Raw genomic sequence first — 15,053 nt, forward strand, 5'->3', positions numbered from 1 at the left:
TTAAGTTTTTCCAAGGTCACAGTCATTCCTGTGCAAAGTGGCAGTATTTTATATTCCACTTTTCTTCTTAGGAGCTGCTTTTTTATCACTCCCCTCTTCCGTGGTGTAAAACGTTTTGGGAATTACCACATCTTTCCCCAACCCCCAGGTTCCAATTTGGGGTTCTCTTCCTGACTCAGAGAAGGTAGAGTACAAGGCACGTTGGAGAAAATCTGGATTTCTGAAAGAGGACTTTTCACTCCCTGATTATCCTTCTAGTCACCCTGCTAATGACAGGCCCGTTTCACAGCCCTGTGTGTGCCAAGAACGCCAGGCCCCCATCAGTCAAACGGTGTCTCCTGGAGGTGTCTGCACAGAGTCCTGCATATAATAAGGCTGGAACAGTCTTTCCTGGGAGCAGATTTGCATAGCGTGGTAGGTGTGCAGAAGGAGGTGAGGGAAACGCAATGTAAAGTAACGCACAAAGTCGTCCGGGACAGAACCCAGAGTCTCCTGCACTTCTGGGGGAAGTTCTCTGTAGTGGTGCTTCTGGAAGGAAAGAAATAGGATAAAAATTAAGCACGTGTGAGGAATTCATATTTTAAAACATAACCCATGAAAAGAAACCTCTCCACCCTGGACAGCCAGCATGGTGTAGTGGTCAAGAGCAGTGGTTTGGAGCGGTGGACTCTAATTTCATCATCATCATCATTTGTTTATTACGGTCAAAGACCAGTTTTTACAAAAAGAGGTATCATAATAATTAAAACAGAATGTCTGATATTTGCTCAATAAATCGTAAATTTAGTTAAAACAGCTCTTGGTAAAATAGTCTGTTTGACGTAAAAGTCATTTTAACAGCTTCTTCTGCCTTATTGCACATGCCCTAGCACAGAATTTCGCAACCTGATAGGTAATATCTTTAACAGAATCATCTAATAATAAAGTGGTATAGCGAACTCTGTCTCTATCTGGGAAGCTAGACAAAATTGGATCAACGTTTTGCGTATGTCTTGATAAAATGGGCAGTGTAATAGCACATGTTCAACTGTTTCCACCATTCCAGATTGGCATGGACAGAGGCGGAATTCGTAAGGGAGGCTGGCATACAGCCCGTCAAGAAGAGCAGATGGAAGGGCATTAAAACGTGCTAAGGTGAAGGCTCTCCGATGTTTAGGGTGTTCTAAGGTATTGAGATAATTTGGAGTGGCCAAAATTTTTTTACGGTTCTCCACTACTGGGACCGAGTAAGCCCTTGATCTGTCATCTTGAAGGGCAATGTCCCAAAGCCTCTGTTTGACTATTGTTTTTGCTCCTTGATAGCCAAGATTTAGGAGAGTTATACTTGATAAACCTAAATGTTGGAGTTTGACTCAAATTTGGAGAACTGGGTTTGATTCGGTACTCCTCCACATGAGTGGTGGATACTAATCTGGTGAACTGGGTTGGTTTCCCCACTCCTACACATAAGGCCAGCTGGGTGACCTTGGGCTAGTCACAGCTCTCTTAGAGCTCTCTCAGTCCCACCTACCTCACAGGGTGTCTATTGTGGGGAGGGGAAGGGAAAGTGATTGTAAGCCGGCTTGATTCTCCCTTAAGTGGTAGAGAAAATCGGCATATAAAAAACCAACTCCTCTTCTTCTCTTAAACCACTACACAGAAGGCTTCTTTTGTTTCCACAGAAGCACTTACTTTAAACTCAGAAAACTGTATAAATGAAATGGCCAGATTTGTCCCTAGAAGCACATGCGCAAAGAAGAGCCATTGCAGTGGAACCATGTGCAGAAGGTGGGGAGAGAGGACCATCACTGTCATCCCCCCCTTCAAAAATGCCTCCAAAGCCTCCCTGCATTTCCTTCCCCACATACACACACCTTATTTCTCATGGCCCGCAAGAGATCTCTTACTGAACCCCCTTTATAGGAACGGAATTTTCGAAGATCTGAAAAAGGAAACGAGAAAATACGAATCATTATATTTATTTATTAACTTTTAAAAGTTTTATTTCAATATATAAACATATAAACATTAAACATAAACAATCATATTATTACCATTTATGGCAGTGGTTCCCAACCTTTTTTTGACCAGGGACCACTAGGACTTTTTTGTTCGGTGCAGGGACCCCAAGGTTCAAAATAAAAATTCTGAGAATTTGAAAATAAACTTTAATCGTAACTGTTAGTTAAACATTAAACTTAGAATAATATTTGAATATATATTTTTATAATAGAGAACTTTTAATTGAAAATATTAATTTATTATGGGTTTATAACTTTGTTTTGCGGACCTTAATTTAGTTCTCGTGGACCCCTGGGGGTCCACGGACCCCCAGTTGGGAACCAGTGATTTATGGGGAGCGTACTTTTTAAATTTACATTGTAGTAGTTCACTTCTTTGGAGTTACATTATTCTAAATTCTCAATATATCTTCATAACTAATAACATATTTATTGTAAAACATGTAGTACCTAAATCTTTCTTCTTCTATCTTAATTTAATTTTATTCTTAATTTTCAACTATATAATTGAAAAAGACATTCCATTTCTCCTGAAATTCTGACATTGGTCTATTATGTATAAAAGATGTTAATTTTGCCATAGTTGCATATTCAGTTATTAAATCATTTATTCAACTCTGGGTATTTCTCTGCCTTCCGTTATGTTTATTTTTTTTTACTAAACCACAGATGCAATAATGGTTGAGTCTTCCTTCTTGGAATATATCCGACTCAATCTTCAAAACAGTCGGCCTTGCTTATGCACAGTGCTCCCCTCCCCCCTCCATAAAAGAAGAGCAAGAGGCAGGGTTATCACGTACCAAAGTCCAAACCCTTCCAGCTGCTTTCACACAAATAAAAGTTTACCTGTCTGTAGAGGGACAGTGATATGCTCCCTCCAGTCCATTTTCACCACCGCTCTCCCGCCTCTCTCCAGCTCCTTGACTATCGGGCCATCTAAGGATTCTTTTTCTATTCGGTCGCTGACATCCTGCAATAGACATAACATTGACTGTGCCTGAAGGCCGACTCCAGGTTTTTGTGAATGCTCACGCAGCAAGGTGTTGTCCCCCTCCCCTCTCCAGACAGGGTTGCCCTTCCTCTTCCCGGAGGGTCTCAACTAATGTACTAGAATAGGGGTGTGCTGCTCACTGGGCCAACTGCTCAGTGAGGTCGCACATGGGAGAGGTAGGGGGCAGCAGAAAGCAGCAGGGCAGATGGGTCTTGCATGACTTTGGATTTCCTTGCAGTACCACAACTGCCCTTTGAAGTTAGGAGCCAGGGCAGTTACTCCAGGATAGCACAGGAAGAGGTGGCTAGGACTGTCCTCTTCAAGCCCTCCTTCTTCCCACAGTGGCAGCACAAGCATCTGTGCCTGGAGGCCCTCTGCCTGCATGGCAGCAGTAGATGCCTTAGAAAGGTGTCAAATGGAGACGTTCAGAAACAGCACTGTGCTGCAGCAAGAGGGGGACGAAGGGCTCTTCTAGTTCAGCCAGGTGACAGCTGTATAACAAGCACTGAGGTGTGGAGATTGGAGACCAAGCTTTAGGAGGAAAGTCTGAGGGACTTGGGAATGTTCTGTCTGGAAAAGAGGAGACTGAGGGGGGAAATGATTGCTCTCTTGAAGTGTCTGAAAGGCTGTCACTTAGAGGAGAGCAGGGAGCTGTTCCTGTTGGCAGCAGAGGACAGGACTCGTAATAATGGGTATAAATTACAGCTGGACATTAGGATTTTTTTTTTTTAACAATAAGGGTCGTTCACCAGTGGAATCGGCTGCCTGGGGAGGTGGTAAGCTCCCCCTCACTGGTAGTCTTCAAACAGTGGCTGGATGAACACTTGTCAGGGATGTTTATAGGCTGATCCTGCATGGCCCCTTCCAACTCTATGGTTCTATGATCCCATAAAAAAGGTAAAGGTCCCCTGTGCAAGCACCGGGTCATTCCTAACCCATGGGGTGACGTCACATTCCAACGTTTCCTCGGCAGACTTTGTTTAAGGGGTGGTTTGCCAGTGCCTTCCCCAGTCATCTTCCCTTTACCCCCAGCAAGCTGGGTACTCATTTTACCAACCTCGGAAGGCTGGAAGGCTGAGTCAACCTTGAGCCAGCTACCTGAAACCAACTTCTGTTGGGATCAAACTCAGGACGTGAGCAGAGCTTGGACTGCAGTACTGCAGCTTACCACTCTGCGCCACGGGGATTTACACTTAAGAGCATACAAAACTCTTAAGATGAGGAAAGAGTTGTGACCGACCTGGAAAAACTGGAGCTGCTTTTCTAAACCCCAGTAAAATGGATGCTTTAGCACGCAGTTAGCTGAAGGCCGCTTCTGAGGATCTGTACTTATCATTTGCTCTATTAAGTCGCGAGCAACTATGTCTTCTGTAAAAAATATCAGAAAAAACAACATGTTTACTCCCAGGCTATGTAAATTTGCAAATTATCAGGATACCTTTGAGTAAAACACGTGGCCAAATGTTTGTGATTCCCCCCCCCCCCACACACACATGCACAAAAACCCAACAGTTGAACATATCAAATTCTGTTTTGGTTCAAACTCCATAGCTTTGAATAGAAAAGCAATTAGAAGTCTCCCCAGTCCCTTTCCCAGAGGCATTTCTGATCATTCTTGAACGCTATGGTAATGTTTTCTTGTTCTTTTTCTTGGTATAAATATATACAAAAGATAACTTTTCAAGCCAAGTAATGAACTTTATGTCTAGAGCAAAAATCCACTACGGCTTGGACAAAAAAGAAATGTCTGGCCGTATTTGCCAGCACTGGAAAACATCCGCTTGCTTACCATGCTTCTCTGGATTTAGGAAGTCCAGGCTGTAGGCACTTAGCAAAATATTGGCTTGCCTCTGCAGGGATTTGCCAAATGGGTGGTTTCCTTCCGATATCACATAATAGAAGACACACCCTGCTGAAAAAATATCTACTGTATGTGTCTGGGAAGAGAAGCATTTGAAAAGAAAATTTACTATAATATAGCAGGGCAAAAAGGAAAACGTTTTCGAAATTCAAAGTGGAAGAACTATGAAAATTTTATTTAAAAATCCAATGTGTACATATTTCAAACTGACTTATTCCTCTGCAGTGAACCTCTAAAAATAAGGAATGCAATCAGTCTAATCTGAAGGCCTAATTTGGCATTTCACTAAGCTTACAGTAAGTAACTAAATATTAGAATTTGTTTTAATTTCAAAAATTATAAGAAGAGTTGGTTATTATATCCCACTTTTCTCTACCTTTAAGATTCTCCAAAGCAGCCTACGATCGCCTTCCCTTCCTCTCCCCACATAAGGCACTGTCAGGGGAATACCTGCCTTCTGCAATCTGGAGGCCAAGTCTACTGCCCATTTGTTTTGGTGCCCTATAGCTGATGGATGAAACTTGGGCCAGGTCTAACTCATAGAAAATAATGTCCCTTTAACATTTAACCAATCACCTGGGGGCTGTTCTCTTCTCTCCCTCCTTCCGTCCCCCATTTTAATTCTGCACCGGAGTCAGGAAAGGCATGCTTATTGTTATCTTTAAATATCAGGAGTACTGTTCTGATATTTCCAAAACAACTTTCCGATACAATAATAACAGTACTTACAATAGATCACGATGGGTAGCCGGGTTAGTCTGCCTGTAGCAGGAGGAAAGAGAAAGAGTCCAGCAGCACCTTAAAGACTAACACCATTTCTGGCAGGGTATGAGCTTTCGTGAACTGTATCTGAAGAAGTGAACTGTGACTCACGAAACTCATACCCTGCCAGAAATTTTGTTAGTACTTACAATATTTAACTATAATGATAAGCATCCCCTTTCCAACTTCCAGACAGAGAATTAAAATTATCGTTTTGCTGAAGCACACCCCTAGCCAAGACAAGTGTCAGATCATACCTCAAGTAACCTCCCCAAGAGCAAGTAACGAAAAAGCCCTAAGAGAGGGAATAATTACTTACTGGGTTCTCTTTGCGGTCCTCACTCAGTATCTCTGGAGCTATCCAGCCTTCGGTGCCTGGCACTCCAGACTGACGGCTGAAACTGTGTCGGCCCACCGCAAGCTTCTTACACAGGCCAAAGTCTGAGATCATGGCTTTGACCTTACCATGGGCATTAGGCATAGAAATGAGGATATTATGGGGCTTCAGATCTCTGTGGACTAATACAAAGACACATGAGGGCTACTAAGTAGTTAACAAAGCAATTTTATTGCTCAAATAGATTTATCTTAATTGAACACATGAAGCTGCCTTCTACTGAATCAGACCCTTGGTCCATCAAAAGTCAGCATTGTTTACTCAGACCGGCAGCGACTCTTCAGGGTCTCAGGCTGAGGTCTTTCACATCACCTACTTGCCTGGTCCCTTCCAACTGGAGATGCCGGGGATTGAACCTGGGACCTTCTGCATGACAAGCAGATGCTCTACCACTGAGCCACAACCCCTTCCTAAATTCATTGATATCACACTACAAACAAAATACCGTAATAAATAAATACATCTGTGGTGTTACAACAGGACACGGTAGGGGACTTCCATACAGATTTTTTTTGGAGTGTGTGTGTCTTGTTTGGGCTCCCAACTGCAGTGGATTCTTTCTGAGCTTCCAGACAGGCACTGTTGCCCATTCATTGTGTTTCCTCGGTTTCCCCGTGCTTTCTCAAACCACCTTTGATCTCATGTTTCCTGCTGGCAAGCAGCTGAGGTGCGAGGTATGCTGCACTTCAAAAGGTGCAACTCACTGGGGTGCCATTTTCCCTGCCCTGTTCTTCCACAGCTGCCACTTCCTCTCTTGTGCCACCAGTGGGCTTGTTTGGGTTCTTTTAAAAACAAAATTGGCAACAGCCGGATTGCTAGATCAGTATGCTATAACAATATATCTGTCAGGCTTCAGCAAATGCACGGCGTTTCAGGCAATAGAACTCAAATCCAGACGGAGCAGCGATTCAAGGATTTATTCCGAAAGTCAGTGATTTCAGTAAAGAGACGAGCAAGGCTGAAATACATGACTGGGGGAGTATGGATACATATATAGGGCTGATACAATAGGGTTACAGGAACAAAGAGACAATGTAGTCGTTTCCTGCCGGTAACGACTTAAGTAAAACTGAACAGAAACAATTGTGAGCAATCAGTGGAGGAGATGGCCGAGCTCTCGGCTTTGTGCGCGGGACCCGATATCAGATCGGAGATTTACACGGGTGGGTCCCAATACAATTGTAAATCCCTGGCCGAAGCTTGTGTGCAAAACGGGGGGGGGGGGGAGGAGTGCATGGAGAACTCCATCTTGTTCGCGGGGAAACCATCTTGTTTGGGAACGGAGCTGTCAGAAGCCCTATCTGACATTCCGCCTCTCCAAAGACCCCCTCCCTGGGTTCCCAGGTTTGTCGGGACAACTCTGATGGAATTCGGCAATCAGAGAGGGAGCGTTCACGTGTTCTGCCGCGACCCACTCATCATGACTCGGTTTCAAGTGTTTCCAGCACACCAAGTACTCCAGCTGACCTCTCTGCAGCCTGGAGTCCAGGACCCTGGAAATTTCAAAATGCTGTTCCCCCTGCACCATGATAGGTGTCGCCACCGGGGGTTCGAGGTGCCAATTGGGAGTGGGAGAAAAGGGCTTCAGAAGGCTAATGTAAAAAGCAAGTCTCTATAACCATTTTAGTTGCTGAGATACACCTTTTCCCCTTCTAGCAGGCTAGAAACTTACTTAAAAAAAAAGGAAGCTGGGAATTTGAAAGAATGGTTTAAAAATAAAAAAAGCTCCCCAGGGCAGGGAAAGTGCAGAGAAACCAACCACCTGAATTCCTGTTGCTGCTGTGATGAACTGGTGGCCGCAACAGGAAAACTGTTTCATTTATTTCTTCAATTTCTTTCTTTCTTTGAAATTGAAGAAATAAACAAACAAAGAAACTACAAGAGATCGTTGCTTTGTGGAAGACACCACAGTTGCTGTTTCCTGTACCTTATGAGCACCGCCTCCCAAAGATACCTGAGTTTTCTGGGCTAAGTTTCTTGAGCTGCATATATATATGCTCCACAAGAGGAAATGTTGGTCTAATATAACAGATTTATAAAATTTTACTTGTTTTTTTAAAACTTTTTTTAATTAAAGGGTTTCCCATAAAACAATTGCAGTTCTAAGATTCCAAAACAAAGAAACAACTTAACCTTCTCCTCCTCTCCCTACTTTTCCTTCATATATAAAATATATTTGCTTACTAGACACACCTTAGCTGTAGCTGGGACTTATTTATTACAGATATCAAAAACAAAGGGCAACTAACATGATTAAGGGGTTGGAAAATCTTTCCTATGAGAAACAGTTGCAGTCCGGACTTTTCAGTTTAGAAATAGATGACTAAGTGGGGGGGATATGATATGATAGATGTTTATGAAATTATGCATGAAGTGGAGAAAGAGGACTGAGAGAACCCTTTCTTCCTCCCCCGTAATACTAGAACTTAGGGTACTCAGTGAAGTTGATAGGCAATAATTTCAGGACAGACAAGGCAAAATGCTTCTCTACCCAATAGTCATTAAACAGTGGAACTCTTTTCAGTAGATGTAGTGAGGGCCACAAACATAAGTGGCTTTGAAAGGGGATTAGAAAAATTCATGAAGGATAGAGAATGTCCATCAATGCCTTCTAGCAAATGTCACCAAAGGGAACCTCCATATTTACAGTATTCAGCAAACCTCTGAATACCAGTCCCGGCAGGCAACATCAGCGGAAGGCCTTGGCCTCTGGGCCTTTTGCTGGACCTTTAGGTCAAATGGTTGGACACTGTGTAAAACAGGATGCTAGGCTAGGTGGATCACTGGTCTGATTCGAAAGGCTCTTCTTAGAGTTGGAAAGGCCCCAGAGTTCATAATGCACAACTTCCTGAAGTGAAGTGGGAAATCTTACACTTCTATTGCCAGAAGATATCACTTTCGTAGACAGATTCTGTCCCTCAAGGTTAATGGTAAAACCATCGCTCCATTGGGACAAACATAAGCTAGTAAAATGTGATGTAAAAGTGACATTCTTAGAATGTCACTTTTACATCAATCCCATCACAGGGAGGGTGAGAAGGCAGTTTATATTTTGGGTGGCATCGCTGCAATAGTTAGTAAAATATACTCATTTTTGCCATCAAGTCACAGCTGACTTATGGCAACCCCTGGTGGGGTTTTCAAGGCAAGAGAACTTCAGAAGTAGTTTGCCATTGCCTGCCTCCATGTCACAACCCTGGTATTCCTTGGAGGTCTCCCATCCAAATACTTGCCAGGGTCCACCCTGCTTAGCTTCTGAGGTCTGACGAGATCAGGCTAGCTTGGGCTACCCAGGTCAAGGATATTCTATAATCCTCCAAGTCCAAAAAAGGCTAGTGTGTTCTGATTTGTAAAAAGTTATTCTTGGACTAGGGAGGCCTGGGTTCAAAACCCACTTCAGCTACAGTATGATTTACTGTGGGTGTCTTACCAAGTCATATAACTGTGGATGTATTGAATTTTGTATGTTGGCCAACGGTTGTAAATAAAATACCTACCTACCAAGTCATACACAATTCTAAGAATAAAATAAGCTTATCTATCTTTTTCCGAAAGAATTGGATATTAAAATACAGCTGCTTCCTACCAATATTGAGAGAGTGGAGATAAGCAAGACCAGACATGGTCTGTTGCAGAACAGTGATAGGCTCCAAACCATGGTGACTGAAGTCCTTTTGTTCCACATACTAGAATACACATAAAACAAAGTTAATTTAAAATGTGCAGTAGCATTCCAGGAATCTATATATACTTCAAAACATACTGCATATGCTCAAGGTGATGTTAAAGGTTGGAATGGAACAGAATCAGGAATATAAAAGCCATACTTAAGCCAGAGCAATACGTCCTACCTCTATTAAGCAATATGTCCTACCTCTATAGTTATTTTACTGCCGGTGATCCAGTGTTATTTAGATCCAAACTAGATGTTACTTTTTTTACCTTTGATGGGAGCCCCTGCATGCATAGCCCTCCTAGTGTGGGAGAGGCTGAAGCTTCTCCTCCCTCCACGCCACGGGCGCAATCTGAATGGGGCCACTTGGGAACTTAGTTCCCCACAGCTACCGTCAGACTGGGTTGGCAGAATCCAGAAGTGAATAATTAAAAATAACGTAATGTCTAGTGTGGACCTTACTGCAGTGAAAATGCAGAGCAAAATGCACTACCTAGACGTAAAGATGATCATGCATGCTCTAAAGCACAGCCAAGAAATTACTTGGCCTAAAACTTTCACCCTTTCTCCTGTGAACTGCCAAGCCTCCCACCATCAGAGCAGTCACAGATGTAAATGTAACCCAGAGCTTACCTCCTGTAAAGTGGCGGCACAGAGCTCAAGGGCTATGTACTGGAACTGGCGATCCCTCTCCGTGCAGAAGTAGCGGATCACATTTGGATGTTCGTCCGATTCTCGCAACAGCTGCACCTCTCTATCAGCAAAGCTGAAGCATTCGGGGAGAATTCTCTTCACGGCTACTGCTCGGTTATCAAATGTCCCCCTGGAGATGTTCCAACACACAACAGTGAAACCTCTAACCGTTAATCATACCATTCAAGTAGGCTCTTGCTTGTGCTAGCCATTCCTCATACTGCCATGCTTCAAAACTGGTCTCCAGTCTACACATTCAGGCATGAAAAAGAAGCTCACAGTATCATGAGCACGCCTTGAGTTCTCTCTCTTAAACAGAAATATTTTTTTTTATAAATGTGAAAATCATATACCAGAATGTGGCTCAGTGATATGTTTTATATAGAAATATGTAAATAGTAGGAAAGAGAGCTCAAAGTGTTTTCACAATTTGCTTTAACCCAGTTTTTAACATCAGTCTGGCAACAGCTTCATATTCAAACAGACTTCAGTTTCGTTTGGATTAGAGAAACATATTGGATATACAGACTGGGGAGCTGAAACATGAGGGGTCCCGCCTATCTGTGTAACCTCTGTGTAACCACTGCAAAGACAACATGATCAAAAGCATACCTTTTCTAATGCAGAAAGAAAAAGCAACATGAGAAGCAACCCCCTAGAAGAGTAGCAAACTAAACCCTATCGCAAAGAACAGCCCAAAGAACCCAATGTGTGCTGAAATGAAGAAGATAAAATGTACACTAGAATAAGAAGAAATGATTGATCACGTATAAATGCAAATGCGAACCACAGTCCTGCCAGCGTGTGGCAATGTCAACTGTCTCCAGAGATACAAGTGAAAAATGTTTTCATGCCATATTTTTTATCTCACGTCACAATAATTTCTAAAAACAGGCTCATATTTATGGTAGCTCTAAGATTTTGATTAAGGACATTCATTTCCATCAAGGATAATTTCTGCAATTATATGTCACAGCTAACATTAAGCAAGAAAAAATTTCCATTCAAACATTGCAAAAATATACCAAACTCAGAAATAAATGCGTGCATTGAAAATAATTGCTTGTTTCTATTAGTGCTATCTATTTAAACTGTTTTGTATGGGGGTTATTATCATAAGCTGTCTTGAGTATTTATTCTTAAATAGAAAAGCCGGAAATAAATATTCCATTAACTAAATAAATACGCGGCAGCAGTGGTTACCATGGACCAGAACACTCATGGTTTAAGACCCAAAGATGTATTTCAGGGTAAATCCACAGTATAAAGTGAAAGTCTTGTGGCTGCAGATATCAACTTTTCTGGGAGGAGGGGAAAGTGGGGAAGATTTGCAATCCTTGAGCAAACAGATTGCTGGATCCAACCCATGGATGTTACATTGTTAAAGAGAGAACGGAAGGAAGGTATCTCCCCCAAGAATGCGCACCGAAAGAGTGCACACTGTCTTTTCTTTGCATGAAAAAGGTTGCTAGTTGTAATACTTATTTATCACACGCATACCAGTAAGAGAATGAAATTATTAATTATATCTTGCTTCTACACTCAATAAAGAACAAGCCAAGTCGATAGCGAGGCAAAGATTATATGACACTGAAAGCCAAACGGATCTTAGGTGCTCCCCAACTTACCTTGCTCCCTCCAAGGTAAGATACCAGCTGGCTCCTGCTCAGTATATTCATACTGTTGAACTAAACAAGCAAAGACGAGCTTTAATCCTCGCTAGAGGTTCGGTACTTCCCTCAGCAGCTTTGGAGGGGAAATTTAGAAAACTCCCAAGAGTTCAGTGGGAGTGTCCTTATGGGGCCAGAGAAACTGAAGACTCTAGCCATATTATTCTTAGGTGTAATTGTTATAAGGACATTAGACAGAAGTTGATTCATCCACTGGTGAACCTAAGGAAGTTTGTTTCAGAAGAAGAGGAAATGAAATTTCTGCTGTGGGAAGGGGACACCTTTAGTCTTTCCCAAGTTGCTAAATTTTGCTCAGTGGCTATTAAGGTCCGTTTGAGAGAGACCACTAATGGTAATGTCAATATTGGTCACAATTAACTCTTAGGTAAATTTTAGTATAACGTTTTTTATCGCAACTATTTTATCATTTTAATATATTTCTGTTTAGCTATGGAGATACTTTTAGATTTGATACCTACCCTTTTAAAATCCTTTTAAAGATTGTAATTGTTTACTATGTTCTGGCAAAATCTGTAAATATATATATCTTGCTTCTGAAGCACAGAAAGGATGTTGGCACTTTACCTATAAACAATAGTCCCCTCGGCTCCATGTCCGAGCATGTCCTTTGGGTGGAATGAAATCTTTCCAACTGAGATGGCACCTGTATCTCCATCTGAGTAACAGAAGAAGAAAAAATGTTGAACCCTCCATTTCACATTTTTGGATATACGCCTCAATCATATTTAGACATTTAGCATCTAATATGGAGCTTTAAAAGATTTCTTTTAAGGCAGACAGTCAGATCTAGGAACACAAGTTCCATCTGGCAATAGGTGCCAATAATATTACTATGTTGTATAACTCCTTCAACAGTGGAGACTGGTCCCAGTCAATCTGTGTCACTTGCTATAAAAACGTTCTTATCCTTCACGTGAAGGAAGCAGATACTACATACATTGGCAGAAGAATGGAAAATTCTTGCTTGTATCTCTAATAGCACACAAGTACACTCTGGAATACACCCACTTTGCACCAATCTCCACAATGAAGGCACACAGAGGGATGTTTTCAGGGGCTGCCCCACCACTGTGGCATTAATAGAATCATAGAGTTTGAAGGGACCATACAGGCCATCTAGTCCAACCCCCTGCTCAATGCAGGATCAGCTTAGAGCATCCCTGACAAGTGTTCATTCAATCACTGCTTGAAGACTGCCAGTGAGGGGGAGCCCACCACCTCCCTAGGTAGCCAATTCCACTGGTGAACAACTCTTACTGTAATTTTTTTATAATATCCAGCCGGCACCTTTCTGCCCATAATTTATACCTATTATAGCGAGTCTTATCCTCTGCTGCCAACAGGAACAGCTCCCTGCCCTCCTCTAAGTGACAGCCCTTCAAATACTTAAAAGAGAGCAATCATGTCCCCCCTCAACCTCCTCTTCTCCAGACTAAACATTCCCAACTCCCCTAGCCTTTCCTCGTAGGGCTTGGTCTTCAGGCCCCTGATCATACTCGTTGCTCTCCTCTGTACCTGCTCCATTCTGTCTACATCTTTTTTGAAGTGAGGCCTCCAGAACTGCACACAGTACTCCAGGAGCAGCTTGATCAATACAGTTTACACCAGGACTATGACATCTTGCGATTTGGATGTTATACCCCTGTTGATACACCCCAAGCTCACATTAGTCTTTTTTGCCACACACTGGCTGCTCGTGTTTAGCTTATGGTCCACTCCGTACTTCAAGCTCTTGTTCATACACACTGCTATCTAGAAGTGAATCCCCCATCGAGTAGGTGTGTTTCTCATCTGTTACCCAGATGTAGAACGCTGCACTTGTCCTTGTTCACATCTGCCAACTTATCCATCTTGCTGGTGATTTGTCAAAGACCAAATCAGAGTCTGATCTAGTTAACATAATAAGCTCCTTTTCCTGACTTAATTTGTTAGTAGCTAGACTTTGGAAGAGATGCTAGTTGTTGGTCCCACTACTAGGAAAATTAGATCATCTTTCTCACCTTCTTCCTGCTCAGTGGAGAGACCACTCCCGACATCAGAGGCAGAAACATTGGAATATGCAGAGTGATTTGATGCCTTCGGGGACATGTTTGGTGTACTGGCGGCTGAACTCTCTGCCCTTGCACAGGAACCTTCCAAGAAGTCTGCCTCAGGGGGCAAATCAATGGCAGGACTGAAGGGCTGATGCTGCAACAGCTGGATCTTCTCCTCCAGCTGTTTCTGGAATTGCTGGTGTTGTCGCTGTTGCTGATGGTGCACACTCTTAAGGGGGACAGAAAAAAACCATGAGAATGAAATTGTAAAGTTTTGTCTTAGGCCATTTTTGCATGGTCAATTTTGATGCTTGCTCAAAGCTCTTTTTTAAAACGCGACTTTAAAAATGCCTTTTCACGGTTCCAACGCAAAAGGAGAAGCTCCACTCCCCCCCACTCACCTGCTCCTTTGTTCCTGTTTGCATAGCCATTAGTATATGCAATGCCTCTGTTGTTTTGCATTGTTCCTTGAGCGGGATTCTTCCCAGCAAACACCAAAGGTCACATTAAATGGGCTCTTTTGTAATGCGAAGCAGGTATGTGCTGGCTTCACAGTCACTTCCGGAATGACAGTTCAACGTACAAAATTCAAAAAAATATGCGGGGCAATTCAGCCTGGAAAGCGCTGCTAATTACAATGCCAAAATGGCCCAAGTAATCTATTTTTACTGCTTTTTTGCTTGCTTGTATGTACTGGCCCTGACCTGGATGGCCCAGGCTAGGCTTATCCCATCAGATCTCAGAAGCTAAGCAGGGTCAGCCCTGGTTAGTATTTGGATGGGAGACCACCGAGGAATACCAGGGTTGCTGTGCAGAGGAAGGCACTGGTAAACCACCTCTGCTAGTCTCTTGCCATGAAAACCCCCAAAAGGGGTCACCATAAGTCGGCTGCGACTTGAAGGCACTTTACACACACACACATGTACTGGTATGTAGTTTTAGAATTGGTACA

The 15,053-nt window shown here is 42.7% G+C and overlaps 1 protein-coding gene and 1 non-coding gene across 2 annotated transcripts in view; both read right to left on the minus strand.

Moving 5' to 3' along the window:
* Positions 1-324: 324 nt before the first annotated feature.
* The window catches only part of ERN1 (endoplasmic reticulum to nucleus signaling 1), a 51,098-nt gene continuing 36,369 nt past the window's right edge, over positions 325-15,053 (minus strand). Inside the window, exons 14-23 of the mRNA XM_056849161.1 lie at positions 14,069-14,330; positions 12,633-12,723; positions 10,318-10,507; positions 9,598-9,697; positions 5,934-6,133; positions 4,781-4,928; positions 4,232-4,359; positions 2,847-2,970; positions 1,854-1,921; positions 325-528 (exon numbers count right to left, since the gene is read on the minus strand). Of these exons, the coding sequence (XP_056705139.1) occupies positions 325-528; positions 1,854-1,921; positions 2,847-2,970; positions 4,232-4,359; positions 4,781-4,928; positions 5,934-6,133; positions 9,598-9,697; positions 10,318-10,507; positions 12,633-12,723; positions 14,069-14,330 (1,515 nt within the window). The remainder of the gene's footprint in view (positions 529-1,853; positions 1,922-2,846; positions 2,971-4,231; positions 4,360-4,780; positions 4,929-5,933; positions 6,134-9,597; positions 9,698-10,317; positions 10,508-12,632; positions 12,724-14,068; positions 14,331-15,053) is intronic.
* TRNAD-GUC (transfer RNA aspartic acid (anticodon GUC)) lies at positions 6,347-6,418 on the minus strand. Its single transcript has one exon. It is a non-coding gene; the product is annotated as a tRNA-Asp (tRNA).

This window comes from Euleptes europaea, chromosome 1 (genome assembly GCF_029931775.1).
Source record: "Euleptes europaea isolate rEulEur1 chromosome 1, rEulEur1.hap1, whole genome shotgun sequence".
Classification (NCBI taxonomy): domain Eukaryota; kingdom Metazoa; phylum Chordata; class Lepidosauria; order Squamata; family Sphaerodactylidae; genus Euleptes; species Euleptes europaea.